We start from the raw sequence: 26,163 nt of genomic DNA, 5'->3' as shown, positions 1-26,163 counted from the left end.
TTGAGGTTGCTATGAGCTGTGATGCACGGCAATCTACCAAGGGAGACAGCTTGAGACTCTCTCTCAAAAAAAAAAAAAAGAAAGAAGGAAAGAAAAGTATATGGTTTAAAATTTCTTTCTTTCTTATACTTTTTTTAAGTAGCAGTAAAGTGCGTTTCCCAAGGCACTCATTTAAAGTGCTTTGGGAAAAGAAGGGGGGATCCATTATGTAGCCTTAAAGAAAGATGGAGACTTTACCTCTTTCATGTTTACATGGATGGAGCTGGAACATATTCTTCTTAGTAAAGTATCTCAAGAATGGAAGAAAAAGTATCCAATGTACTCAGCCCTACTATGAAACTAATTTATGGCTTTCATATGAAAGCTATAACCCAGTTACAACCTAAGAATAGGGGGAAGGGGGAAAGGGAGGGGAGGGAGGGGGGAGGTGGGCAGAGGGAGGGAGATTGGTGGGATTACACCTGCGGTGCATCTTACTAGGGTATATGTGAAACTTAGTAAATGTGGACTGTAAATGTCTTAGCACAATAACTAAGAAAATGCCAGGAAGGCTGTGTTAACCAGTGTGATGAAGATGTGTCCAACGGTCTGTGAAACCAGGTTATGGTGCCCCATGATCACATTAATGTACACGGCTATGATTTAATAAAAAAAGAAGGGGGGATCAAATTTGAGCACTTAGTGTGTTTTAGGTACTATATTAGAACTTTCCTAGAGAGGTTAAGTAACTTGCCCAATGCTAAGAAATAATAAATGTAGAGTCAGAATCTGATTTTCAAAGAAGAGCTATGTAGCATAAAAATCATGTGCTATATCCATATTATCAGCATGGAAAAGTCATGACATCAGCGAGTAAAAGAGTAATTCATAAAGCAAAGCATATTCCAGTTTGTGGGGGGAAAAGTATATGTGTTCAAAGTAGTACTTTTATGCTTACTACTGTCCCGCAAGGTAGATCACTTCTGAGTTTCCATCTGCTATGTCAGATAACATCCCTTTTAGATTTCCACCTGCTATATGTAAAGGTTTAGGGTGAATTTTCTAACATCATATGGCATGGATTAAGGAACAGACTTACTGGAGAAATGTAAAATCTAGAAGTTAATGGCAAGAGGGATGGGGAAGGCACAGCTCCCTGTTCTCACACTATCCTACAAGACCAATGTCTTGAGCTCAAATTATTGCTATGGCATCTGTGTTCTAGTAGCAGAACGTATTCATGTGATAATTCTACCTTTTCACAGAGTAAGAATGACAAAGCCTTCCTGTCAGTAGAAAGACACAGGTTACTTGGCCAGGCAGTCTGGATTTAGAGGCTGGCTTTGTATACAATTTGTCTTGAAGTGAGAACTGCCTAGCACCTGGAGACCCTGAGTATCCTGGGACTTTACAGCCTCTATTCTATGAGAAGGAGCCCAGTCACATGGCTCCAGTCACATGGGGAGCTATGCTTAGGTACACTCCTGCTGGGGGAGGAGGAGCACCCATCCCACTCAGATCATTCTCCAGGTGACCCAAAGTGAGATTCTGAAGTCACATCAGAGACTTCTACTCATTGTATCATAGCATGCATCTTTAGTTTTGAATATCAGACTAGAGAATTGTCTTGAAGGGTATTTAGCAAAGAATTACCAGTGGTTATGTATAATTTGACATTTAGAAAATGTTTTTTAACTTCATTTGCTTTACATTTTTGTATTACTTGAATAGTAATTCAAAAAATAAACCAGTTCAAAAAATAAACAATTATCACATTATATTTCTTTTTTAGCATTTCTTTTTGTAAATATGAGATAACCAAAATTAATCATTGGTATGTTTTAGTATGTTAAAATGGGAGCAGATGAACACATGATCGTGGCTTTTTATTCTTCAATATTGATCTTACAAGGGTATATGTGAATCCTAGTAAATGTGGAATGTAAAGGTCTTAGCAAAATAACTAAGAAAATGCTATGAAAGCTATGTTAACTAGCTAGTGTGATGAAAATGTGTCAATCTATGAACCAATTGTATGGTGCCCCATGATCATATTAATGTACACAGCTATGATTTAATAAAAATTAAAAAAAATAAATAATGAAACCATCCCTGTGGAAAAGCTGAAAAAAAAAATAAAAATAAAGTGTTTAATTTATTAAGATAGTTCCTTCTGTAAGGTAATATACATATAAGCCTTTTCTGCAGATTTACCGTGAAGGCAGAGGAAATGAAAATGATTACAGAAAACTGGAAGAAATGCACCAAAGATGGTTGGTTGCAGAGCGTTCAAAGGATGATCTTCAGCTAACACTTAAGAGAGCGGAAAATAGAATAAAACAACTTGAAATTAAGTAAGTTTTTCTTTTGAATTTTCCATGATAAAATCCTTAAAATTCACATAGTTTTTAACAGACTCACTCTTTTTTGTTGTTTTTATAGAACTTACAATATAGCTTATGTTGAAAAAAATCTGTTTGGATCAAATGTAATTTTTATAAGATTATTTCTGAAAACTAATTTTGCCAAGAAGAAAAGATCTCACAGTAGGATAACATTTTATTTTAAAGTTATTCTGACAGTTAAATGGGATGTCCGTAAGATTTTTTTTTCCTATTAACTATACAGCTGTTGTAGTAGCATGCTTATAATTACTGCTTTTATAGTCTTTATACTTAGTATTTTTCCTGTATTGAATATTCTATAATGATCTATCATGCTTTTTTATCGCATTATTTAGAAAAATGTCAAACTTAGAATCTGGCATGTCCATTCTGAATATTTTTCTATCTTTTTCCTCCATATTACTTAATACAATAAAATTATTTGAATTGCCTGAAATCTCAATTTATATATGTTTAAAATATATTTTTTAAACAAAAAATAACTTATTTTTTAAAGACATACTAATGCCTATTATTTAGTAATTTTTTTTCAAGAGGAGATGTTGTATATGTGTTTCATAAATACATATGTAATTTTCAATAATCTCCTCAGATAATCTGCTCATGTGGTTCTAAATCAAACATGAGGAAAAAGCTGGTTTATTCCAATACAACTTTTCTTATATTTAGTAAGCAAAGTATCATTTATGAAGGCTTCTCCTGATACCACACATTCATAGGATTTGTCTCCAGTGTGTACACTCATGTGTCTCTTAAATGAGGAATATTGAATAAAAGTATCCTGCATTTGTTTCAGTTCATATGGTCTCTCTGTGGTAAGAGTTTTTCTGTGTACAGTAAAAAGAGAAATCAGTAAGTCTTCTCCATATTCCTACATTCAGAAAGTTTTTCACCGACGCAAATTCTCACATTTTTCCTAAAACATGAGAACATAGAATAAAATATGAGAACTAGGTGAAAGACTTCCTTATGTTCCTTATATCGAAAAGGCTTCTCTCTAGGATAAATTTAAAATGCTCAGTAAAGGATAAGGATTAGCCCATCTTCTTTAGATTTACAAGGCTTCTTTCCAAGGTGAGTTCTTTTATTAAGGAAATGGGAATGACTAAAGACTTCCATACATTCTTTATAAGCAGAGTTCTTCTCTGCAGTATGATTCTTACATATTCGTTAATACATGAGGAATTTGTGAAGTTTTCTCACATTCTCTACATATAGGGTTTTTCTCCAGTCTGAGTTTCCATACGTGCTTTAAAGAAGCAGTCCTCAACCTTTTGAGTACTAGGGACCAATTTCATGGAAGGTAATTCTTCCATAGACAGTGTAGGGGAGTGTAGGCGGAGGTCAGGCAGTGGTGGAGCAATGAGGAGAAGCTGTAAATAAACATGGAGCTTTGCTTGCTTGCCTGCTGCTCACCTCCGACTGTGCCACCTGTTCCTACCAGGCCACAGACCACTACTGGTCGATGGCCCAGGGTTAGGGACCACAGCTGTAGGGTATCTTTGATGAATATTTTCTTATAGTCACTTCATTCAGATTATTTCTCTTGAGAATGAGTTTTCCTGTTCACTTCCAGTTTCAGGTATACTGGGAATGCTCTTTCTTAAGTCTCCTTTCATCTCTAGGATTTAACCAGTAGTTTTCTTCCTATTAATAGCATGTATATATTCCCTGTGACCCCTTTGACCAGAGAATGTTCATAGTGGTTGATTATCTGGAATTGAAAAGATGGAATTTTTTAAAGCTAGGATAAAAATTAGCAATCCCTTATATTGAAGCAACTTTCATGTTGAGAGAGAGGTTGTCTTACCCAAGGAGGCAAATCATCTTGAAACCACAAAGTTTAAGTCTACAGTGAAAAGAAATGGCTCAGAATAACATAAACAAAAGTCTATGCTATAAAATGACTTGACTTCTACTACAGATATTAAGTTTAAATATTTTTTGTTTTTGATTTTAATTAGCTCCTCAGAAGAAATATCACGTTCCCAAGAAATGATTCAGAAACTTCAAAATGTATTGGAGTCTGAGAGAAAGAACTGTGGATTTGTCAGTGAACAAAGGCTGAAACTTCAGCAAGAAAATGAACAGTTACAGAAGGAGACTGAGAATTTAAGAAAGATTGCTCTGGAGGCTCAAAAAACAGCCAAATTAAAGGTATTTTTAAAACCAGAGTTAAATGTGTACTTGTGAAAATCGAAGTATAGAGAATATTTACAGAGACCTAGTAAAACATTTTTAAGGCCTTTTTTTTTTTTTTGCCTTCTCATCAGATAGCACTAAATCATAATTCAGAGTGTTAACCAGTCATTTCTGTACTGTAGGACTTGGCGAGCATACTTGAAAATGATTGCCTTCACTATCAACACACACAAAAATTATTTTCCAACCATGAAATACACTGATATTCCTGCCAAAGCAATTTAAGCAGCACTAGCAAAACTATAGATTAGATAACTTTACAGACTGCCTTACTCTCTTCTCCCTCTATAATAGCCTCTCACAAATTGAACTTCTCTAGAACTAACTGTATAGAAGATGTTACATCAGTATGTTCTAAGAAACATTCAGCTAGTCTGAAAATTCCATGCTAGAAAGAAAGCAGGAGGCAAAGTGTCGTCCAAAAAAAATTGCATTTCTTACATTGTCTCTTCCCTTTCCTCCTTCTTTACTCTAAGGCTTACATGCTATGGTAATAAGAATATGATAACCATTTAAAAGGAATTTCAAGAAACTAAAGTATCCCCATCAACATCTTTATTACCTTTTCTCGTTCCATGAGACTTTTGTAAAAGGTAGCACCAGCTCTTTAGGATAAATATCTACATCTTACAAATTCACAGTAATGTAGAGCGGTAGTGTTTTATTTTGGATTCACAAGAAGTCATATTCCAACCTAATTCATATCAACATATATTTATTAAATGCCTCCTATTATAATTATCAAGCATATAGTTATTTATAAAAACTTGAACCCTGAAATGAAAGAGTCTTATATATTAACAACACTGTACTTTATGCTTTAGACTGTGGAAGGCCTTTGAAGAACGAGGAGATGAACCATATTACCAGATATTAAGACTTGATATAAAGTTACAATAATTAAGTGTTAATTGACAGAGGAATAATCAGATTGATCAATGGCACAAAACAGGGTCCAGAAACAAGTCCATTTTGCATAATCACCTGATTTGTAATAAAAGCATCACTACAATTCAATGGGGGGCAAATTATCTTCACAGTAAATAGTACTAGATTAATTGGATTCATATGTTGAAAGTTAATCTTAACTCCTATATCACACCATATGTGCAAATTAATTTGAGCTAGCATGTAGACCTAAATATAAAATATAAAATGGTGGAATTTCCAGGAGAACATCTCCATGCCCTTCAATAGAAAAAGATTTCTTCAACAGAACACCAAAAAAAGTAATTATAATAAAAAGATAGATGAATTGAAGTTCATTAAAATTGATTTGTTTTTAGTCATCGAATGATACCACTAAGAATGTAAAAAGTAAGAGAAAGTATTTGTAATGCATACAACCAAAAAAAGGATTTGTGTTCAAAATATAAGAACTCTTACCAATTAATAAGAAAATTATTAATAAGTTAAAACAGTTAATGAGGAAAAAACAGATTCTTCTTTTCAAAAAATGGTCAAAAAACTTAAATACATACTTTATAAAAGAGAATATAGGCAGATATGTTCAACTTCTTTTTTTTTTTCTGGGAAATATAAATTAAAACTACAAAGTAACATGACATACTTACCAGAATGGCTGAAATTTAAAACACTGTAATGTACAATTTCAAGTATTGATAAAAATATAAAATACATATAAATGAACTGCAACGTTCATGCAGTACTGGAGCGCATGGAAAGTAGTACAACCATTATTTAGCAGTATTTTTTGGTTAGTTTTTTTTCTTTTAACTGAATAAATTTATGGGCCATAAATATAATTTTTTTACAGTGATATATTACATGGTGGTGAAGTCAGAGATTTTAGTGTATCCATTATTATAGTAATGTACATTGAGTAATTTCTCATCATCCACTCCTTCCACCCACCTACCCTTCCAAGTCTTCATTGTATCATTCCACTCACTATTTCTATGTGTCCACACTGTTTAAGTTCCCGCTTATGAGAACGAGGCAGTGTCTTTTAAAGCTAGACATAGATCCTGTGAGTGTTTATGTTCATCAAAACACTGAAAATAACTCAAATGTCCACCAATATGAGATTACATAAATAAATTATAATATACTTATATAATGGAATAGATGCAGCAATGAAAAATAATGAAATATATCTATAAACAATAGGGGATGAGCCTCATAGACATAATGTTCATCAAAGAAGCCAGACATAAAAAAGCTTAGATTTTATTATTCCACTATCTTAAAATGAAGAATAGGCATGGTTACCTATTAGAATGGGAGCAGAGTAGGGCTCACCTTTTAAAGCGGTGAGTGAGTACTGATTAAGAGAGTTCATGAGAGAGTCTGCCTAGGTGTCTCAACCTGGGTGGTAACTCCTACATGAATTGGGCTCTTGTAAGGCACAGACAGATATATCTTGGTAGAGGAAAATAGGTAGAATCATAGATGAAACAAGCAGGGCTCTGAGTTTGATAGTCTGATGATTATGGAAGCTAAGTAAGGGGCATACATGACTTCATCATAATATTCTAGTTTGTGTATGCTCTTAAGTTCCCATACTAAAACATTTCTAAAATGAGAGAAAGTCAATGTACTTTAGTGAAAAAAATGTTATTTCTTCATCTCATAAATTGCATATGAATGAACAATTTTAAATGATTAATGATATTATAAAACTTTAGTAAGAAATATAGATGAATATTTAACCGATAGGAAAGAATGTTCTAAGCAAAATAAAATGAAAGAAACTTTTATGATAGATTTAATATGTAATGTTTTAAAATATTTGAAACTACCTTTAAAGGTTTAAAAAAAATAATTGGGCCAGGCGCCATGGCTCACACCTATAATCCTAGTACTCTGGAAGACCAAGGCGGGTGGATTGCCTGAGCTCAGTAGTTTGAGACCAGCCTAAGCAAAAGCGAGACCCTGTCTCTACTGAAAATAGAAGGAGGAGGGAGGAGGATCACTTGAGCCCAAGAGCTATGAGGACCCAGCACTATACCAAGGGCGACAAAGTGAGGCTCTGTCTCAAAAATTAAAAAAAGAAAGAAAAAAGAAAGAATTGGACATACAGTTTTAATACATATGACAACATACTAAGGTCGTTCTTATATAAGGAATTTCCAAAAATATAAAAAGAAAATTTGTTACCCAATAGAAAATTATGTGAGAAGTGAATAGAATCCACAAACCAAGGAAACCAATGGCCAATAAAGTTTAAAATTGCTATTACTTAACTGCAAAGTTATTAGTGTGAGTGAACAGGCAAATGAAAGCATAAAATGGTGTACAGTCACTTTACAGTTTAAAATTCAGTCAGGAAAATAACTAAAATCATAATTAAATAAGTTCATTGTAGTGTTATTTATAAATTAGAACAATATAAATATCTAGACATAAATTAATAATTTATGCATCTATTAAACGTATTAAATTATCATTAAAAACTACGTTTTAAATAATTTATAGTGCACTTATATTGTTATGTCCTAAGTTTAAAATATATATGTAACCAAAATGTAGCAATCATTTATATACTGCAATAACAGTTTAAAAATTCATTAACAAAAACAATAATGTAGACATTAGCAGTGATTATCTCTGAATTATAGAATTACAGGGACCTTAAATTTGTCTTTTTAATGTTTTGTATTTTCCATAATTTTACAATATACCTATGTTTTTGGATTTTGGTTTTCATAATTGGAAAGGGATGGAATCTGTGCATTCTCTCTACCTGGTACCCCATTTGATCCATCTTTAACATTTCAGAACAGTAACTGATACTTTTAGAGAAAAAAAGATAACAGAAAGCTTATCTACCCCATATATCTCACCAAGTCTACATCTAAAGGCAGAACCTCTTAACTAAGTAAGTTGCTTTAATTCTATTTTATGGAGGAGGAAAACGCTCAAATTACTACTTTGTAACTGATTCTTTCTTTGACAAGGCAAGAACCTCATGCTACACTTTGCTTCTTTTCTCCACCTTGAAAAGGAGTGTGATCCTTAATAGATAAACAGAAAGAGGAGCCAAAAAGATAAAGACAGTGCGGTATTGGGAGTTCAGTTGGCTGCAAACTTAACAATTTATCATATGAAGTTTTTATTTGATCTTAAAGCCAGTGCATTCCTTACAGCCCTAGCTTTCTCCTTTTTTAATTCCTCCTTTCTTTTTGCCAAGGCTGTTCATTTCTCTGTGGTCTAAATACCCTGGATGCTGGGAACACTAAAAGCCTAGACTTCATCACTATTCAATGTATTCATGTAACAAAACTGTACTTGTATCTCTAAATCTATTAAAATAAAATTAATTAAATTGTAAAGTGGAGTCCTTTTTAACAATCCTACTACCTATGTGAGTATTTCTCTATAGAAAGACACAAAGGAAGAAGGGAGGGAGACCATAAAATCCTTTTGCCTGGCTCAGCGCCTATAGCACAGTGGTTACGGCGCTGGCCATACACCAAGGTTGGCAGGTTCGAACCCAGCCTGGGCCAGCTAAACAACATTGACAACTGCAACAAAAAAATAGCTGGGCGTCATGGCAGGAGCCTGTAGTCACAGCTACTTGGGAAGCTGAGGCAAGAAATCACTTAAGCCCAAGAGTTAGAGGTGGCTATGAGCTATGATGATGCCATAGCACTCCACCAACGGTGACATAGTGAGACTGTCTCCAAAAAAAAAAAAAAAAAAAAAAAAAGCCTTTTGTCTACCTAACATTGAGAGTTTTATCATTAATAAAATTTTTGTAATAGGAGATCTAGTTATTATGATCCTTAGCCTTTCAACATCACCAGCATTTGGAAGTGTATTGAATAAAGGCTTTGAGTTTTATTAAAAGACTGAATTTTGACACCACAAAGCCGCATTAATTCAGTCTGGAAATGTGTTTTGATAACCTTATTATGTTCCAGATGATTAGTAGGTCATAGAAACTAAAACAGATCGAATACTCATCCTTAAAAGCTTATGATTTGGCTGGGAGCATTGGCTCACACCACTTTGAAAGGCCAAGGCAAAAGGCTCTCTTTGAGCTAAGAGTTAAAGACCAGCCTCAGCAACAAAACAGGACTCCCCATCTCTAAAAAAAGGATTGTTTTAGGCTCGGCACCTGTAGCTCAAGCAGCTAAGGTGCCAGCCACATACACCAGAGCTGGCAGGTTCAAATCCAGCCTGGGCCTGCCAAACAACAATGACAACTACAACCAAAAAATAGCAGGGCATTGTGGCAGTCTCCTGTGGTCCTGGCTACTTGGAAGTCTGAGGCAAGAGAATTGGTTAAGTCCTGGAGTTGCAGGTTGCTGTGAGCTGTGATGCCATGGCACTCTACCCAGGACGACAGCTTGAGGCTCTGTCTCAAAAAAAAAAAAGATTGTTTTCATTATCTGGGTGTGGTGGTAGATCCCCATAGTCCCAGCTACTCAAGAGGCTAAGGCAGGAGGATCACTTGAGCCCAGGAGTTCGAAGTTCAGTGAGCTATGATTGTGCTACTGCGCTCCACCCTGGCAATGGAGGAAGACCCTATTTATTTAAAAAAAAAAAAAAGGCTTTTAATTTGCATGGAGATGGGTAAATTGTAAATATGTAATTACAACTAGATAAATGCTCTTTAAGAAAAGCATAGGGCACAATAAGAGTTTATGATAGAGGGACCTGGCTTTGTCTAGATAGATAGTAAGAGAATTTTCCTGTAGAAGCAATGATTGAGCTGAATTCTAAAAGTTGAATAGAAGTAACTGAGATAAGCAGAGGGGGAAAGATTATTCCAGGCAAAAGAAATAACATATGGAAAAGGCCTACGAAAGAGAAGATATTGTAGTAGAAATAAAAGAAAGGGAAGACAATAGTGGTACAACACAATCTTGTAGACCCTACCGGGCAGGGACCAGGCTATCATGATGGATTTTATAGCAAGGATGTCAAATGATAAAATAGATTTTCCAAGTGGTAATAGAGAATTAACTAGGCAGGCAGAGCTCTAAAAGAATTAACAAGGTGGGCAGAGCTTTATACATGCACAGATCAGTTTTGTAAGATGTTTTCTGAGAGAGAGAGAGACAGACAAAAGTTGGGCTTTTTGTTTTCCACCTAAGATGTTAGAATCATGGCTTCTCCAGAGCAAGAGAGGATTAAGGCAGAGAAGGAGGAAAAGCCTGGTCAAGTGTAAATTTGCAGAATCTAGTAATTCAGAAATTATTAAGATAAGATAGAAGGAGCCAAAGGCTCAGGAGGCATGCATAACAATAATACAACACAAAATTAGTAAGTCCAAGATTGTTTTTCCAGTGTCTGTATTTATAGTCTTTTATTTCTGTACGTGTACTATTTGAGAAAGCAAAATTAAAAGTTTTAGGAAGTATGTTCATTTTGCAGGAGTGGCTAACATAGAACATTTGCAGACTGCTCCCATGGGCCAAGGATTTTGTTATTGTTGGGCTGTGTTTGGTGTTTTTGTAATTGATAAAGTTGAGTCTCTTTTTTATTCTTTTTTTGAGTTTGAAAGTAACCACATTTAATGGATTATTAGAAGCCAAGCATCTGTGGCCATTTTTAATGCACATTACTTTAAAATACCACAAGATAGGTATTCTTTATAATATTTATAGCTTGAGAGTATACCAAAGAAGTCAGATCATCTTGAAACCTTTCCAACTAGGGCTTTTTATCTGAACCAAAAACACAGAAAATTATTTTAATAACTATTTTTCAGTTGCCCCAAGGATGGCATTTAGTAGTTCTATTCTAATAGAATTAGATGCATGTTCTAGATATATATGAAAAAAGACTTATACATTGGTTACCTTTAAGCAGTAAGGCTTAATTCTTTCTCTGAACCCCAGTCGAGAAAGCTTCTAGGATATATAAAGAACATTTACTTGAATGTTTATTCTGCATTAAAGCACTTTTACTATAATGACATAAATTCTAAGAAATATACTAAAGACATATCCATATAAAAAAAATGTATCATTCTTGGCTCAGTGCCTGTAGCACAGTGGATACAGTGCCAACCACATAACACTGAGGCTGGTGGGTTCGAAACCGGCCTGGGCCCGCTAAACAACAATGACAACTGCAACAAACAATAGCAGGGCATTGTGGTGAGTACCTGTAGTGCCACCTACTTGGGAAGCTGAGATAAGAGAATCACTTAGCCCAAGAGTTTGAGGTTGCTGTGAGCTATGACACCATGGCACTCTACCATGGCAACATAGTGAGACTCTGGAAAAAAAAAAAAAAAATACACCATTTATTAATACTGCAACTAAAGTGTTAAAGGAATGAATTATTGTATATATGTTTCTTTGACTTTACAAAGACCTTTTGAAAGACAATTTGAAATTTAGTATATAAATCAAAAATGAGTTGAATAAAAACCTAACTCAGTTACTAAGAACATAAATGCTTTCCTTGGATTCTGGCAACAAATGTAATAGTAGATAAAGAGGGAAATTTTATATTAAATAGTGTACTTTTTTCTTATTGGCATATTAAAGTGTTGGGAAAAGTGTTGCCAAAAGTTATAGTTCAGCATAATTCTACTTCTATTACATTTATATTATGATACAGGTTAAGTTTTCATTTGTGATGAAGACAAATTGTAAACTTGGTTTTTATAGATTTTTCATCCAGATATTTCTACGCTTCACCCAACACAATGAATAATTCTTTTTGTACGTATCATTGATCAGTATAACACCTAAAATAACAGAAAATGAAAAGATACTGTGTTTATTTTATTTCTTAGATCAGTACAATGGAACATGAATTTTCCATAAAGGAACATGGGTTTGAAGTTCAATTGAGAGAGATGGAAGACAGTAATCGAAACTCCACCATTGAACTACAGCATCTCTTATCGACTCAACAGAAGGCAGCCAGTAGGTGGAAAGAAGAAACAAAGAAACTTACTGAAAGTGCAGAAATTAGAATTGGTAATCTAAAGTAAGTCTACTATTAATTGTTTGACACATTTTACAGAAGAAATGATTTAATCAATAGTTTAATGTTCTTGCCATATCTTTTTATAAAAATGAATAATTTTTGATCTTATATTTTTATTCAGCAAATATTTCTTAAACTATGATAAAATTATTAAGTATTATGGACTAAAATGGACATTGTATATTTTTATAAATTTTGTGCATATTCCATACAATACAATAATTTTTGTTGGACATGTCAATTTAAAAGTTTAATGCTATTTGCATATAGGTGTACCATATACAGGGTATCCTTAAAGTTCATGTGCAGTTTAAATTGGTTGGCTATTTTAAATTGTACACAAATTTTATGGACATGCTGTATAATGTTCTGTAGAATTTGGCTGACCTGAAAAGCCTGAACTGTTTTCTCTCTGGCTCTTTAAGAAAAACATTGCTAATCCTTTCTCAGAAAGAACTTGAGATTTTGTACTGAATGAGATGAAAAGCTCAAGAGCTTCAAGATGGTAATGAAATTGGAGTGATAAGATCAGACTTAAAGGTACAACAGATGACTTTGCTGTAGGAATAATAGACTACAGTAAACCTAAACATGCTCTTAAAAAACCACTTTTTAAAAAAAGTACAGACTCTAGAGCGGTGGTTCTCAACCTTCCTAATGCTGCAATGTATTTTCATTGTTAAAAAGAGGTTACGACCCACAGGTTGAGAACCGCTGCTCTAGAGGGACAAGGGTAGAAGAAAGAAAAAGAAGCCTGGCATATGTAGTCCAAATATGAAATGGTGATAGCTTAGCCTATGTTTTAAAGAATTGGAGATAATAAAAAAATGTTTGCTTTGGGTCGTGTTAAATATGAGCTGCCCAAAAGACTTTTAAGTCAGGACATTTAAGTCAGTTGTGTAAGTTTGGCATTCAGGGGAGAGATTGTAACAGGAGCTATAAATTTTTGAATCATTGACATATATATGATTTTTAACATCATGGGATGAGAGTATTTTGAGAAAGAGTATTGATAGAGAAATGAAGCTGAGGACTGAGTTCCAAAGTGTGAAGTTTAGAAAGAGAAGGATTTCGCTGAAAAAGACTGAGAAAGCATATCCAGAGTAATAGAAATAAAAATGGTTTTGGTTTTTTTTTTTTTTCTTTTTTTTTTTTTTGATCCTCAACTGTCACCCTGGGTAGAGTGCCATGTCATCATAGCTCACAGCAACCTCCAACTCCTGGCTTAAGCTATTCTCTTGCCTCAGCCTCCCAAGTGGCTGAGGTGGACACTACAGGCACCCACCACAATGCCCGGCTATTTTTTTTGGTTGTAGTTGTCATTGTTATTTGACAGGCCAAGGCTGGTTTTGAACCCACCAGCTCTGGTGTATGTGGCTGGCACCTTAGCCTCTTAAGTTGCAGGCACTGAGCCAACAAAATGGTTTTAAAAAATTCAGAAAAGGAATAGGCAATAATGGGTAATATTTCTTGAACACTTTTTGTGTGCATTGTTCTAAGCCTGCAGTCTGGCTGGTCAGTACTGGTCCATGCCTGTTAGGAACCCAGCTGCACAGCATCACTGCTTGAGTCTCTGCCTCCTGTTTCATCCTCTCCCAACCCCTCATAGAAAAATTGTTGTCCATGAAACTGGTCTCTAATGCTAAAAAGATTCTGGTCTGTGGCCTGTTGAGAACCAGGCTGCACAGCAGGAGGTGAACTCAGGCAATCTACCTACCTCAGCCTCCCAAGCGCTGGTATTACAGGCATGAGCCACTACACCCAGCCTGAACAAGAATATTTCATTAAAAGAAATATTCTAGGCTCAACGCCTTTAGCCCAAGCAGCTAAGGCGCCAGCCACATACACCAGAGCTGGCGGGTTCAAATCCAGGCTGGGCCTGCCACACAACAATGACAATTCAACCAAAAAATAGCCAGGCATTGTGGTGGGCACCTGTAGTCCCAGCTACTTGGGAGGCTGAGGCAAGAGAATTGCTTAAGCTCAGGAGCTGGAGGCTGCTGTGAGCTGTCATGACACAGCACTCTACCCAGGGTGACAGCTTGAGGCTCTATCTCAAAAAAAAAAAAAAAATAGTGGGCTTCTTTATCTTGTTCTTAATCTTTGCAGAAAACGATTTGAAATTTTTATCATTGAGTATGATGATAGCTGTGGGTTTGTCATATATGGCCTTTATTGTGTTAAGGTATATTCATATTTTTAAAAGGAAATTATTTTTTTCAGAGAAATCAAAGAATGTCTTTTAAAATTATAGATACTTTAGATTTTAAGTTATATAGATCTTAGATTTTATAAATGCATATCTTTTTTTTTTTTTTTTTTTTTGAGACAGCATTTTACTTTGTCGCCCTCGGTACAGTGCCATGGCATCACAGGTCATACCAACCTCCAACTCCTGGGCTTAGGCAATTCTCTTGCCTCAGCCTCCTGAGTAGCTGGGACTACCAGCACTCGCCACAACACCTAGCTATATAAATGCATACCTTAATATATAAGATTAAACATACTTGACCAATAAACACTTTAATTTATGCAATAAATGTATTAAAAACTGAATTTTTATAACTAAATCTTACTTTAAGTGCTCTAAAATGGATCATCCTTAAAAAAAAAAAAACCTATAGATACCCTAGGAAGAAAAATTTCAGTTCTGTTTTTAATTATAGACAAATCTATGATTGCCATGAATTATTTCTCCTCCAAAACATAAACTGAGGTAGAGGTCTGGCGTGAGTACAAAAGAAAGGTGTTCCCACATGTGGCACATGCAAAAGATTAAAACAGAGAGCAGAGATGAGAAAGAAGACTTGAATTCATTTAGAGGAAGATAGAGAACATATCACTACTAGTAAACCAGATGGGCTATAATTGTTTTAAAAAAAGATAAAATTTTTTATTAGTGGAAACATACAGAGTAATCTCAAAACATAAAACCCTAGTAGGTGTGATCATTTGGTATAATATGATTATTGTGACATAGTACCTATTGATAATAGTAACAAGGTGATACTAGATTGGAAAGTCATCTATCTTGTGGCAAAACTTTCTGAAGAGCTAAATCGAGGTAACAAAAGATTTCTTTAATTACTCAAACCCATATTCTAATACTGAGAAATTTAATAGATCTTATGAATAAACATAATGAGCTGGCGTTAGAGTTTAAGGTGTGAAATAAGCTACAGCAAAAATGATTGAAAGCTCAGCAGTAAATAAGAATATTTACTGGAACATAAAGACATTTCTAACCAAAAATTAATAGTAAATGACATCTTTAATGATTTCTGACTTAAAATTCTGTAATAGCACATGTTTATATAATAAAATATATCTGCATTTGTTGGCTTTTAGGATGCAGCAAATCTTGACAGTTAAGATAATTGAATGCTGAAATTTAACAAAGAAATATGAAAGGGAGTTCCTTTTTGATCACATCATGGGATTACTATACCCACAGAGATTATTTTGCTTTGATCTTCACCGTTCAGGACTTGTATTATCAGCATCATTATTGAATTACTAATCTCTATTTTTTTCCTGAAGGTCTCAATTTCACCCACTTGGAGTGGGGGGGGAAGAAACTAATAATTTCTGTTCCAAAAAAACTGCCTAGTCTCTCTCCCCCACCCCATGCCCGCTCTCTGCCCTCTCCTTTCCTGACCCCCTCTGCCCACCCTGTGTCCTCCATTCTTCCCTTAAAGAGTTTTAGATGCTATGCCTGTATTTAAGGAGAAAACAGTTTCTCTTTCTCTATTCCTCTTCTTCCCTATGTTTTATTATCTAGCTTATTTTATCCAGCTGTTTCAATAATTTTCAACTTTTCTATATCTTAATGTACTCACATTTAAGCTTCAAAGAAACTAGGCCTTCTGATCTTCTCAAGTTCTTTTTATAAAAGATATTCAGTTCATGTGCTATTAATTATCATCTCTTTGTTGAATTCACCATATCCCTTAACTGCTCTGCATCTTACCTGGTACTTATCCTAATTTTGTAACTGTCTATACGACATTTACTGCATGTCTCATTATTATCTTAATTTTTCTTTTTTTTATTTTTTATTAAATCATAGCTGTGTACATTAGTATAATCATGGGGCACCATACACTTGGTTCATAGACCATTTGACACATTTTCATCACACTAGTTAACATAGCTTTCGTGGCATTTTCTTAGTTATTTTGCTAAGACCTTAACATTCCACTTTTACTAGGATTCACATATTCCCTTGTAAGATGCACCGCAGGTGTAATCCCATTAATCCCTCTCCCTCCACCTACCTCCCCCCTCCCTTCCCCCTTTTTCCCTATTCTTAGGTTGTAACTGGGTTATAGCTTTCATGTGAAGGTCCTACATTAGTTTCATAATAAGGGTGAGTACATTGGGTACTTTTTCTTCCATTCTTGAGACACTTTACTAAGAAGAATATGTTCCAGCTCCATCCATGTAAACATGAAAGAGGTAAAGTCTCCATCTTTTTTTAAGGCTGCATAATATTCCATGGTGTACATATACCACAATTTATTAATCCATTTGTGGATCAATGGGCACTTGGGCTTTTTCCATGACCTAGCAATTATGAATAGGGCTGCAATAAATATTCTAATACAAATATCTTTGTTATGATGTGATTTTTGCTCTTCTGGGTATATGCCCAGTAGAGGGATTACAGGATTGAATGGCAGATCTATTTTTAGATCTCTAAGTGTTCTCCATATCTCTTTCCAAAAGGAATGTATTAATTGGCATTCCCACCAGCAGTGCAAAAATACTCCCTTTTCTCCACATCCACGCCAACATCTCTGGTCTTGGGATTTTGTGATGTAGGCTAGTCTCACTGGAGTTAGATGATATCTCAAAGTAGTTTTGACTTGCATTTCTCTGATGATTAAAGATGATGAGCATTTTTTCATATGTCTGAAGGCCGTGCGCCTGTCTTCTTCAGAGAAGTTTCTCTTCAAGTCCTTTGCCCAGCCTGCGATGGGATCCCTTGTTCTTTTCTTGCTAATGCATTTGAGTTCTCTGTGGATTCTGGTTATTAAACCTTTGTCGGAGACATAACCTGCAAATATCTTTTCCCATTCTGAGGGCTGTTTGCTTGCTTTACTTACTGTGTTCTTGGCTGTGCAGAAGCTTTTTAGTTTGATCAAGTCCCAATAGTGTATTTTTGAAGCAGCTTCAATTGCCCGGAGGGTCCTTCTCATGAAAAACTCGCCCAACCCAATTTCTACAAGGGTTTTCCTGCACTCTCTTCTAGTATTTTTATAGTTTCATGTCTTAAGTTTAAATCTTTAATCCAGTGAGAGTCTATCTTGGTTAATGGTGAGAGGTGTGGGTCCAGTTTCAGTCTTCTACAGGTTGTCAGCCAGTTCACCCAGCACCATTTGTTAAATAGGGAATCTTTTCCCCATTGAATGTTTTTAATTGGCTTGTCAAAGATTAAATAACGGTAAGTAGCTGGATTCATCTCTTGGTTCTCTATTCTGTTCCAGACGTCTGCTTCTCCGTTTTTGTGCCAGTACCATGCTGTTTTGATCACTATCGATTTGTAATATAGTCTGAGGTCTGGTAGCGTGATTCCTCCTGCTTTGTTTTTATTTTTGAGTAATGTCTTGGCTATTCGAGATTTTTTCTGATTCCATATAAAACGAAGTATTGTTTTTTCAAGATCTTTAAAGTATGACAGTGGAGCTTTAATGGAGATTGCGTTGAAATTATATATTGCTTTGGGTAGTATGGACATTTTAACAATGTTGATTCTTCCCAACCATGAGCATGGTATATTTTTCCATTTGTTAACATTCTCAGCTATCTCTTTTCTTAGAGTTTCATAGTTCTCTTTATATAGATCTTTCACGTCCTTTGTTAGATAAACTCCCAAGTATTTCATCTTCTTTGGCACTACTGTGAATGGGATAGAGTCCTTAATTGTTTTTTCAACTTGACTATTGTTGGTATATATAAAGGCTACCGATTTAGGAATGTTGATTTTGTAACCTGAGACGCTGCTGTATTCCTTGATCACTTCTAAGAGTTTTGTAGTAGAGTCCCTAGTATTTTCGAGATATATAATCATATCATCTGCGAAGAGTGAAAGTTTGATCTCTTCTGACCTTATGTGGATACCCTTGATGGCCTTTTCTTCCCTAATTGCGGTGGCTAAAACGTCCATTACAATGTTAAAGAGCAATGGAGACAACGGGCAGCCTTGTCTGGTTCCAGATCTGAGTGGAAATGATTCCAATTTAACTCCATTCAATATGATATTGGCTGTGGGTTTGCTGTAGCTGGCCTCTATCAGTTTAATAAATGTCCCTTCTATACCAATTTTCTTAAGTGTTCTGATCATGAAGGGATGTTGGATGTTATCAAAAGCTTTTTCTGCATCGATTGAGAGAATCATATGGTCTTTGTTTTTTAATTTGTTTATGTGCTGAATTACATTTATAGATTTACTTATATTGAACCAGCCTTGAGACCCTGGGATAAAACCGACTTGGTCATGATGTATGATTTGTTTGATATGTTGCTAGATTCTGTTTGTTAGAATCTTGTTGAATATTTTTGCATCTATATTCATTAGTGATATTGGTCTATAATTTTCTTTTCTTGTGGGTCTTTTCCTGGTTTAGAGATCAGGGTGATGTTTGCTTCATAGAACATGTTGGGTAGTCTTCCTTCTTTTTCTACCTTTTGGAACAGGTTGAGTAATATAGGTACTAATTCCTCTTTAAAGGTTTGGTAGAATTCTGACGTAAAACCATCTGGTCCCGGGCTTTTCTTTTTGGGGAGATTTTGTATGGTTGATGTTATTTCCGAACTTGATATGGGCCTGTTCAACATTTCCACTTGATTTTGGTTAAGTCTTGCAAGGTGACGTGCTTCCAAGTATTCATCAATTTCCTTCAGATTTTTGTATTTCTGAGAATAAAGTTTCTTGTAATATTCATTAAGGATTTTTTGGGTTTCTGAGGAGTCTGTTGTTATTTCGTCTTTGTTATTTCTGATTGATGAGATTAGAGATTTTACTCTTTTTTTCCTGATTAGGTTGGCCAAAGGTTTATCTATTTTGTTGACTTTTTCAAAAAACCAGCTTTTTGATTTATTGATCTGTTGTATTATTCTTTTGTTTTCAATTTCATTTAGTTCTGCTCTGATTTTGGTTATTTCTTTTCTTCTACTGGATTTCGGGTTGGAGTCTTCTTCCATTTCCAGTCTCTTGAGATGTCCCATTAAGTTGCTTACTTCCTCTCTTTCCCTTCTCCTGAGGAAGGCTTGCAGTGCTATAAATTTCCCTCTTAGAACTGCATTTGCGGTGCCCCAGGGGTTCTGATAGTTCGTGTCTTCATTGTCGTTTTGTTCCAGAAATTTGGCCGTTTCCTTCTTGATCTCATCTCTGACCCAGCTATCATTCAGCATAAGGTTATTTAACTTCCATGTCTTTGTATGAGTATGCAGATTCCTGTTGTTACTCATCTCAAGTTTTATTCCATGATGGTCCGAGAAGATGCATGGAATAATTTCTGTTCCTTTAAATTTACTGAGGTTAGACTTGTGACCTAAGATGTGATCGATTTTGGAGTAAGTTCTATGGGCTGATGAGAAGTATGTGTATTCAGTTTTGTTGAGATGAAATGTTCTGTAGATGTCTGCTAAATCTAAATGCTGGATGGTTAGATTTAAATCTAGAATTTCTTTACTTAGCTTTTTGTTGGAGGATCGATCCATCACTGCCAAAGGAGTGTTAAAATCTCCGACTATTATAGAGTTGGAGGAAATCAAGTTGCTCATATCTGTTAGAGTTTCTCTTATAAATTGAGGTGCATTCTGGTTGGGTGCATAGATGTTAATAATTGAAATCTCATCATATTGAATCTTACCCTTAACAAATATGAAGTGACCATTCTTGTCCTTCCTTACTTTTGTTGGTTTAAAGCCTATTGTATCCGCAAATAAGATTGCAACACCTGCTTTTTTCTGGTTACCATTTGCCTGAAATATGGATGACCATCCTTTCACCCTGAGTCTGTATTTGTCTTTTAAGTTAAGATGTGACTCTTGTATGCAACAAATGTCTGGCCTGAGTTTTTGTATCCAGTCAGCTAACTTATGTCTCTTTAGAGGGCAGTTTAAGCCATTCACATTAATGGAAAGTATTGATAAGTTTGGTGAAATTTTGGGTATTGAGTTTTTCGAAAGTCCAGTGGGCATTTTTAATACTTTTGCCATTGTGGAAGTTGGAGTTTGATCAGAAGTTTCTGAGTGAGTTTACTTTTGTAGTACAGGATTGGGTTGGTTATTATGGAGGATAGGTCTGAGAATATCCTGAAGAACTCGTTTATTGATGGCAAATTTCTTTAGCATATGAATGTCGTTAAACTATTTAATTTCTCCATCATAAATGAAACTCAGTTTAGCTAGGTACAAGATCCAGGGTTGAAAGTTATTTTGCTTGAGGAGATTAAACGTTGATGACCACCCTCTTCTGTCTTGAAAAGTTTCAGCAGAGAGATCTGCAGTCATTCTAATGTTCTTCCCTTTGAAGGTAATAGTTTTCTTTCACCTGGCCGCTTTGAGAATTTTCTCCTTCATATTAACTTCAGTGAAGTTAATTATGATATGCTTGGGGGGTGTCTTATTGGGGTTGAGTCGTGCTGGGGTTCTGAAGCTATCTGCTGTCTGAATTTCACATTCTCTAGGCATGTCTGGAAAATTCTCTTTCATAGTTTCATGCGGAAGGGCCTCTGCGCCCAGTGAGGCCACTTCATCTGTTTCAGGAATTCCCATGAGTCGGATATTTGCCTTCTCCGAGTTATCCCAGAGCTCTCTGAGAGAGTGGTCCATTTTTGCTCTCCATTTCTCTTCCTCTTTGAGAGTTTGGGAGCGTTCAAAGGCTTTATCTTCGATGTTGGAGATCCTTTCTTCTGCTTGGTCCATTCTGTTGCTAAGGGATTCTACTGTATTTTTCATATCTTTGAGGGCTGCAAATTCTTGCTTCAGTGTGTCTAAGTCTTTGGTGGTTTTGTCTTTAAATTCGTTAAATTCTTGAGACAGCTTTTGAATTTCTCCACGAATTCCTAGTTCCATTTTGTTAATCTTGTTTGCTATCCAAATTCTGAATTCGATTTCTGACATCTCAGCCAGTTGTTTGTGAATGGGATCTTCAATTATATCTGCCATATCTTTCCTTGGGGGTGTTGATCTATTCCGGTTATTCATGTTACCAGGGTTTTTCCGCTGATTCCGCCCCATGATTGTTTTACTCCCTTTGATTTCTCCCCTGGTGTTTTGTCGAGGACCTGTTCAGTGCTGTGGCCTGAGAAACTGGGGCCCTGTTTGGTGTAGAGGGGCTAAGTGGTTCTGTCTTGTTTTGAGCTGGTTTCTATTTGACCCTAGCGAAAAAGTTACTCTGGGTTGAAGTCTCAGCTGTGGAGAAATACCAGCAATTAAGTCACCCCACCCACCACAGGCAACAAATGGAAAAGGAAAATCAAACCTTCCTACAACCACACACCCAGGGCACCACCTGGATATTCCCCAGGTGAGTGGCTCAGTTCAAAAGGTCCAAATCAATTGTCTCAGTCAGCAGCTGCCTCGGGTGGCAAAGTTCAAGAGGTCCCTGGGAACTGGATCACAGGGGTCTGGTGACTGCTCTAATATGGCTTGCTCCAGTGCTGCGTGGAGTCAGGCAGAGCCACCCAGTAAATAGTTCAGTCTGGGAAGATTGATGCCTCCTTCCCCACCTTGCGGCTCTGTCACACCCAGTCGCTTCTGGCCCCACAGGGCTGTGACCCAGTCAGTTGTCTGCAGTAAGCAGATACTCCAGGGGTTTGTACCTGCCTAAGTCACAGGGTAGTCTGTGTCTGCTCGTCTAGGCCACTACTCTCTGTCTTTAGCCAGCAGGGGTTGGTGTGGCCTGTCAACCTCGGGCACTTGATGGAGGCTGGAGGTGTTCGCTCACTTCCAGCCTCACCCATAGTTTATGTTACTGGGTGAACGGAACAACCCTGTGGGAGTTTGTTTCTGACCCTGCTAGATTCTTCCGCAGAGGAGAGGCTGATTTGAGTTCCCAGAACCTGTGCCTCAGGCCCTGTCTTTTTTCCTGTGGGTTTGTATTCGCAGCACGATCAGTTGTCAGCTGCAGCCTCTTGGCCTCCTTTGTCTGTAGGCTGGTGATCCCCTGAGGGCCAGGTGCGTCTTAGGCTCAGTCAAGTGGTCCTCTGGATCAGCCCCCCTTTGGGAGTTTCCCAGCTCTGCAGGTGTGTTTTCTAGTCCCCGTGTTTCACCCAGGTCAGTGCCGCTTCAGGCAAACCCTTTACTCACGGGGCCTGTGTTTCAGTCCCAGGTCTGTTCCATGGTGGTTGCCATCTGAGAAGATGCTTGGCCTCATCTGGTTGCCCAGGAAGATAGGAGGAGAGGCTATGGGATATCTGGGGGTGGGCCTTGTTATTGCTGAAGATGGCTGTTGCTCTGCACCTCGGGGCACCACCGCTCCAGTGTAATTCCCTCTTAGCCGACCATCGTCTTCTCGCTCCTTTGCTACAGAGTCAGCACTGGCCAGCTGCAGTCCAGGTCCTGTCTGCCCCTCTCGAGAATTCACCCAAGATTCTGTACTCCGGGGGGGGCAGGTCTCCAGATCACGGAGTGAGAGTGGAGGGGTGTGTTAGGAGCTCAGAGTTGCAGGTCGTAACACCAAGCTCATTGAGACCAAATGAACAAATAAACAGATACAAAGGTTACCAGGTACACTGGCCCATAGATACAGAGATAGACGGAAACACATAGACATACAGGTAATAGCCACGACAACAGCAATATAAGAACAACTGCAATAAAAATAGTGATAATCGTAAAATAATTGAAAGAAAGGAAAAAATAGAGAGAAAAAAGTGGTGTTATTAGGAATGTTAAATGAGAAGAAAGAAGAAATTAAAATTAGAGGACATAGAAATAAAAAATATATTTATATAACAAGTAATAATAAAAAATTATCGAAATCTCTCTAAGAAAATGGTGAGGAAAAAACAGACAAAAACAGAACAAACAAACAAAAAATACATGAAAACCAAAAAAAAAAAAAAACCACCAACTACAAAAATATTCTTGCGTGTAGAAATATACCTATATTTATCTATATGTCTGCTGTAGGGATCAACTTTCGTAGGAATATATTCATACTGCAATGTACTTTCTGGACACCAGGTGGTGCTGTGAGTGGTTCCGAGGCTTATACCTGATTTACAGTTTATACTGTTACCATGGTAACCACCTTCCATGGCCCATCGCCATTTTGGAATTTCTGCAAAAGTTTGTCGCCTAAGAATTGTGTAACCTGGGCTGTTCTTTTCCAGACAGCACTTGCGACCTACCTTCCCACTCAGTGCAGGTGTCCACGCTTCTCAAGTCTTTCCACTCTGTTCCCAGGTTCTCCTGCAAGCTGGCGACTGCAATTGGCTGTAGGGGGAGTGGTGCTGAGTTCGGGCGGTGATTGGCGGGCTTGCGGTTTTATCTGTTATAGCTGGCTCCCGGGGCTGAAGCCAAGTTCGCGGCCTCAGCAGCTACAGCCGGGTCCGCGGCTTCAGTAGCTTCCCGGCTTTAGCACCCAAAGCGGGGTCCGCAGCTTCAAGCCGGGTCCCGGGGTTGGAGCATTCGGGGGACTTATTCTGGGTTTTATGGTTCAGAGTTTCTGTTTTGGGTTGGCGCCCGCCAGTTCGCTGCGCAGCCTAAACTGCCAGCCCCCTCCAATGCCTGGGGGAAAGGTGCCCGCCCTTTGGGGTAGTTCAAAATGTCTGTTTCCCGGGCAGAATCCCTTCCCTTCAATTGTCCAACAGTTTGCCCAGCTCCCCGTGGTTTTGAGTGGCTCTCCTTTTGGATGCCTCCCTCAGTTCAGGAATAATTATTTGTCAATTGGGTTTTGTCAGCATTTATAAGCTGCTGACCTCTGTAGGGGAGGGGCCTGCTGGCCGGCACCGCCGAGCAGGGAAGAATCTCTACAACAGAGTCTGTGATTTTAAATTACCCCTCATATATAGCAATCCGCCAGTTCACTGGGCGTCTCCATCTGTCTGTCCACTCCAATAATCCACACACAGGAAAGGTCCAGACCGCCTTTCCTCTCACCTGGTGGCTTGGGAGAGGTGGGCTACACGTCCATCCTGTCCGCCATCATGCTCCGCTCCCCCTATTATCTTAATTTCTACATTACAAAACTAATTTATAGTATTCCATCTTCCAACTAGACTTCTGCTTTAAACAGTCTTTTCTGTGTTATTGATACCACTATTTCCCTAATTCCTGGTTATAAAATGTTGTAACCATCTTTGACTCATTCTTTGTGTTTATCTTCTTTCAACAACCAAGTCCCATTGATTCTTCTTTTGAAATGCATTCTGCCCCAGTTCTTTCTTCCATTACTCTAGAACTGCATTAGTTATTTATTCCATTGTAACAAATTACCCCAAAATTTAACGTCTTATAAACAACATTTTTTATTTTATAATTTCATGCGTCAAAAATTTTGAGAGTGGTTTATCTGGGTAACTCTGGGTTGTAGCAGCCGGTATAGGCTGTGGCTAGGAGGAGTGAGAGTTACAAGAAACACCTGTAGCTCCATAATGGAACACCTTGGTGAAAAGGGCATGAAGGGATTTAGCTCTTCTAACAAGCATGAGAGAGCTCGGGAGATGAGAGCATTAGTGAATTGGCAGTCTGTACACCTGTGGTGTTGAGAAGGACGAGATTAGCCTTTTACTAGGCTGGAGGAGAGGGCAGTCCAGAGCATGCCATTCTATCACAGACCCGCTTACTCTGACTCTGTCTCCTCTCCTGCCTGCAGAACACCAGCACAGCGTCTCTCTGCTGACGCTTACTAAGCTCTGCTAAAGACTAAAATCTATTCTAAGAGGACTTCACCTTCAAAGACTGTCTATCTCTCTCCCTTCTCCTAAGGTAAATAGCCCTCAGGCACCTAAGAGCAATTGTTCCTGAGCAAGGTAGCATAGCGGTCCATGTCTGGAACCTAGATAAGCCAGGGCCGGAGACCAACCAGTCCCAGACCCTGACCAGTGGCAATGACACTGGGTCAAGGTGATCTCATGAGGTTACTATCAAAATGTCATCTAAAGAATCGTTGGGGGTTAGAGGACCTACTTCCAAGCTCATCTACATGGATGTTGACAAAAGACCTACTTTCCTGTTTATGACCAGAAACCTGATTTCATTGCCACATGGCCTCTCCAAAGAGAACTTGAGTATCCTCATGACATGGCAGTTGTCTTGCCACAGAGGAAACAAGAGAGAGCACCTTCTGTCACCTGTCTCCTAAGTTACTTATCATCACTTTTACTTTTTCTTAAATTTAAATTTAAGGGGGTATAAGTAGTTTTTTGTAGCATGGCTGAATTGGAGAGTGACAAAGTCTAGGCTTTTAATATACCTGTCACTTAAATAGTGTACTTTGTACCCAATAGGTAATTCTTTGTCCCTCACCCTTCTTCCACCCTCCCTCTTCCATCTACCCCATTTCCCCGAAAATCAGACAGTGTCTTAATTTAAGGTGTGCTCCCAAAGATGTGCTAGGTCTTATTTTCAGGGGACGTCTTATCTTTCCTGGAAGTAGGTCTTATTTTTGGGGAAACGGGGTACATTATCCATCAAGTTACTC

General features: G+C 37.3%; 1 protein-coding gene across 5 annotated transcripts in view; it reads left to right on the top strand.

Moving 5' to 3' along the window:
- SCLT1 (sodium channel and clathrin linker 1) overlaps nt 1-26,163 on the top strand; it is a 183,401-nt gene that overhangs the window by 102,318 nt on the left and 54,920 nt on the right. For all 5 annotated transcript variants that reach the window (XR_008377638.1, XR_008377652.1, XR_008377655.1 and 2 more), the window contains 3 exons: nt 2,188-2,333; nt 4,349-4,541; nt 12,307-12,503. Coding sequence is in view for 2 of the 5 variants with exons in the window: in XM_053580284.1 (XP_053436259.1) it covers nt 2,188-2,333; nt 4,349-4,541; nt 12,307-12,503 (536 nt within the window). In the remaining 3 variants the exon portion in view is untranslated. The remainder of the gene's footprint in view (nt 1-2,187; nt 2,334-4,348; nt 4,542-12,306; nt 12,504-26,163) is intronic.

The sequence above is a fragment of the Nycticebus coucang genome, chromosome 1, assembly GCF_027406575.1.
Source record: "Nycticebus coucang isolate mNycCou1 chromosome 1, mNycCou1.pri, whole genome shotgun sequence".
NCBI classification, from domain to species: domain Eukaryota; kingdom Metazoa; phylum Chordata; class Mammalia; order Primates; family Lorisidae; genus Nycticebus; species Nycticebus coucang.
Note: the sequence above shows the minus strand (reverse complement) of the source record. Positions and strands in the feature narration are given on the sequence as shown.